This window comes from Apaloderma vittatum, unplaced genomic scaffold (assembly GCF_000703405.1).
Source record: "Apaloderma vittatum isolate BGI_N311 unplaced genomic scaffold, ASM70340v1 C12252800, whole genome shotgun sequence".
Taxonomy (NCBI): Eukaryota; Metazoa; Chordata; class Aves; order Trogoniformes; family Trogonidae; genus Apaloderma; species Apaloderma vittatum.
Window position 1 is genome coordinate 1 of NW_009747227.1, and position 4,395 is coordinate 4,395.

The 4,395-nt window shown below is 44.5% G+C and overlaps 1 protein-coding gene across 1 annotated transcript; it reads right to left on the minus strand.

The window, feature by feature from the left end:
• Positions 1-1,065: 1,065 nt before the first annotated feature.
• Positions 1,066-3,968, minus strand: GLOD4 (glyoxalase domain containing 4). Its single transcript, XM_009877516.1, has 7 exons — positions 3,822-3,968; positions 2,937-3,081; positions 2,610-2,746; positions 2,200-2,286; positions 1,846-1,959; positions 1,672-1,758; positions 1,066-1,131 (listed from the first exon to the last, which is right to left on the minus strand). Exons 1-7 carry the CDS (start codon positions 3,966-3,968, stop codon positions 1,066-1,068), a joined length of 783 nt encoding a protein of 260 aa, XP_009875818.1.
• Between the last annotated feature and the right edge of the window lie 427 nt (positions 3,969-4,395).

The window sequence follows — 4,395 nt, forward strand, 5'->3', positions numbered from 1 at the left end:
GGCGCCAGTGTCACCGGGGAGCGCTTCGAAACCGTCGTGGCTTCAACCCAAAATCTCCGAGCGCACAGCACGGCGAGGAATTCCTCCTGCTTAAACTCAGAATATTCACAAGCGCCAACGTGCCTCAGCGACTGCCAATGCTGCCGATTTCATCCGCTCCTCCCTGTGAGACTCATCGAAGGTTTTCACCACAATTACAGATCAGGCAGGACAAGGTCAGGTAATTACTCTGTATTCCCAGCCCTAATTCCACTGACAAAAGCAGAGAAGCTTCATTCCAAAAGAATAACCCCTGAACTGTTACTTCCAAAGGCAATTTCTCATCAAAAGCTAATTGCAAAGCTATAACGTGCTTCTTTCAAGTTGCCTCCCAGCACCTCAGCAGACGGCGCCGCGCTGCCGCGCATCCCGAAGCACGGCCCCGGCTCCCATGCAGAAGGCTCCTCGGTGAGGGGTGGAATCCACCACATCGATAACGTGACCCCAGTGAGAAAAGCCGGGGAAATACATTGGAACGAAAATGAGGTTTGTTCCCGTCTAGAATATGCAATAAGCTTTAGCGAGGTAATTCCTCTGTTCCCAGTAAACAGGCATGAACGACGACAGCCAAACTGGGCGAGTTCTCAGCCCTGCCCTTCAGCCGGGCACTTCACTGCCAAAGCGGGGTACCCACAGCTACCTGAAAACCTCTTCTCTAAGCTGCAAATCCAGGACAGCTCGAGCTAATTTAGTTAGAGAATTAGGTACCATAAGGAATCTAGCAACATCTTTTTCAAATGTATCCATGACACAGAAATGTAAGGTTTTCCTCAAAATTGATCATTCTTGGTTTTGAAGCCACATGGCTCAACCTGCTCCTTACTGCACAGCCTAATTTTTTTTGAAGAACAGGCTATTTGCTTGAAAGGAGAGCACAGACACAAGCTTAAATCAAACAAAGCAACCAGCATGGGACATCAAGGCACCCTCTTACTGGAAGGGGTAATTTAACACGTTACATAGGATTGGCATTTCGCTCAGATGAAATCCAAGGCCCCAAGGAGCAAGCCCAGTCCTTTCCTTCACCTAAGCAGAAGCCTTCTTCATTTTCTGCGCAGCAAACCATTTGTCACTGTTGTCCGCCGCCATGGCCTGCACAAAGAGAAGCATTAACGCGTTCAGAACAGCAGCCGAGTCGCCAGACGCCTCCCACCAACCCAGACTGATCGCAAGGACACTTTCTAATCTGGAGGAAAGCTGTTCAGACAGATAAATTATTTTTTCCATACTGGTACAGAAAACAAGACACTGAAAACCAGCGTTCTTTGCTGGTGCAAGTAAATAGATGATCTGGTAATACAAGAGCAAAACAGGGTAGTTTAAACACAGCCTTCCCACCAGAGCCCCTCTGCCTGGGGAGGGTGTCCAGCTGCGCTGACGTTACTGCAGCTCACAAAGCATCTTCTGTAGCAACTTACACCAAAGTGCTGCTGACGTGTCCAGCGAGACCAGAGCACCAAGAGCAAGGCTGGAAAATTCTAGCCAGGACACTAAGTGTACTGTTCCAACTCATTTGTTTTCCTTAGCAAGACTGCACAATCTTGCTACTCAGAAAAACTCCACATGGAATGAAAACTAAGAGCCTACAGGTATCTATAACCAGGAAGAAAACACGCAGACAACACGACTTACATCGTCTAACAATTTGTCACCGTTAGGGTCCACCTTGGAGAGATCTCTAAACGCTTCATCTCCCACAAAACAGATTTCATGGCCATCCTAAACCAAGTTTAAGAGCAGTTAAGTTAGGTAAGTAGCAGAGAGAAAATGAAATCACATTTAATCACTATTTGAAATACTACTCACAGGATCAGCCAAAATAATCACTTGCACTGTGGCCTTGCCAGGTGTGTCCAAGCTGACCAGAGGCGTTAAAATTTTCTGATTCTCCTTTTTCATCAGTGCTTCAATGTTTGGCAACTTAAACCAGAAAACAAACAAAAGCCAATCCTAATCAGAGGAAGGCCGGGTGCATTCCAGTTGCTCTCATTTACAGCTCCCCATCACCCACAACTCCACTGCGATCCCACAGCGAGAAATATAAACAAAGTATCTGCTCAGTATTATTTTGCTCACGTTGGAGATATTTTGCTAATCCTAGGAATTAACCTCCCAGTGGTCAGAGCTCTGGGTGATGAAAAGGGAAACGTGATGGGTTACCTCTTCCTTCGCGCAGGAGAAAGCGATCCGCCCGAACGCTGTCCCGTGATCCACCGCTCCTCCAACAGTCTTCAACTCCAACTTGCACTGAAGGAGGAAAAAAAGCAAGTCTGACTTGCAAGGACATGGTTCTCAGCACCACCTTCACTCCAGCTTTCCACTGATGCAGATGATTTCAACATCACTCATACACATATTTTCCAACAAGCCAGAGCAAACCACAGCTTTTTAAAAAAAATTACCGTTAAGTACACAAGCTTTAATTAAAATGCATAGAATTAAGTCTACTGTCCTTTAATTAAGAGCTTTTTTTTTTCCCCCCCTTTGATTTTGTTCTCACGAAATGAGAGGTTTCTACGACAAGACACAACCCTTAAAGATCAGAATGGGAAAATTTTCTAAGGACTAACCTGATTATCCGCATAGCCGAGCAAAGCCCGTTGTTTTCCCTCATCCTTCTCATATATTTTCATCCCGAGCAGATCAGACCAGTAGTTAATAGACTTCTGCAAATTAGAGACACCCAAGGTTACCTTTAGCACAGGATCTGCAAGATCAGAATAATCTGAAATTAGTTACAAATATATCGTAATTTTATACTCCGTCGTACATTCTTGAGAATAACAAAAGCATGCTCTGTTTAATAAAATGCCACCAAGATAAAGGCACAGCCCATTCTAATATGCCACTTGTAAATTTGTTTTCAACACCAGTAAGAGCAAACACGGGTATTTCACCTTGCTCAAGCTGTTCCTTGTCTTCCAAGTAAAACTTGTAACCCCCTGGGGCTTCAGCTTCAAAAATACCAGTTGTGACTTCTTTGAGGGGCCACCCCATCTTCTTAGCATTGCTCACGGCCTGGCTGGACACGAGGGTTATGCCCTAGGGAGAACACAACAGACACACACAAATTTCAGAGGGTGGATGGCATGTAAGTCCTACCTCTGAACAGTTTGCTTCTACAAACGACCAGAAACAAATGGGATTACTTTTTGTAACAGACGGGCGATACGATCTCCAGAGAGCCAGGGATCCTGCTCCTATAAAATAAGCTTGACTTTACTGCGCACTCCATGTATATTTAGAACGCATTGATCTACCCTTCTTTCACGCCAAAGGGAAAGGAAAAGCAAAAGGCGTTTAAAACTCTGATTCAATGCATTGGACAGAATCAGAAAATCGAGTTCCCAACTGTTGTAGCCAGTCAGGTCAGCATCTGTGGCTTCAGGTGGCACATTAGCTGAGGGGAAACAACAAGCAAACACATTGCACAGAAGAAAAATGATCTTTATTGGCTGTCAGCTACTAAATAACAAGGAAGTAAGCAATCACAAATAAAATGGTGTTTTCCTACAGCAAAACCCTTTTCAGCTAACAATTCCATGCTGGAGCTGGCAGCAAATACCAGCTGTCCTACACACACAGCAGCTAAGAGGTGGTTCCTGAGTAAACACAAAGTTGCTCTAATTTTTACTCTTCCAACTAGGAGACAGCTACAAAAACAAGAATAAAATGCATTTAAGGGACCAAACGGCCCAAACAAACTATATGCTGAACAGATTCCCAACCATAAAAGCAAAAAAGGTTATAGTAAGAATTTTTTTGCTAAGTGTGGTACTTACCAGAAAGTCATTGCCCAGGCGATATTCTCCAATACCATAATTGTAAGTCAATTCCGCAACAAAGTGATTGTCTTCTGGCCCGTAACCCACCATCGTTTTGCTCCATTTTCCATCGTAAGGGCTGCAACACCCATATTTAATTGCCATGAGTATTAGAAATCAACATCAAGAACTGCAAGGATTAGTGCCTCAGGGAATAGCTGCCTTTCTCAAGTAAACAAATGGTAACGCAGTGACCTCCCACCAAGTAGGAGCTGATACCTGTGAGGAATTCTCATTGCAGCGCCTCAGCTCAATAGTTTTGACCTCCAGCTGTCATCCCCAACCACGAGCTAAAAGACAATTCTACCCCTTCTTAGTAGCTCATGTTTTAAGAGCGCGACCTGCTCATCATTTGGAACGATACGAGCGCTTCCTCGCTGCAGAGTAAGGGGTCAGGCACCACACTGTAGGATTGCTTTCCCTCGTTAAGACAAAAGTCTGTGGGGGCTACCAGGAGAGATTTTTAACTCAAAACACCTGATGGCCCCATGTCTGAATAAAAAAAAAAATAAAAAAAAAATAAAAAAAAAAG

Excerpts from the sequence above, each read along its gene's own strand:
- GLOD4 (XM_009877516.1), bottom strand. The coding sequence starts at position 3,968 with ATGGCAATTAAATATGGGTGTTGCAGCCCTTACGATGGAAAATGGAGC. Across the intron at positions 1,960-2,199 it reads TCTCCTGCGCGAAGGAAGAG|TTGCCAAACATTGAAGCACT; the intron begins GTAACCCATCAC and ends TTCTGGTTTAAG. Across the intron at positions 1,759-1,845 it reads TGATTATTTTGGCTGATCCT|GATGGCCATGAAATCTGTTT; the intron begins GTGAGTAGTATT and ends AACTTGGTTTAG.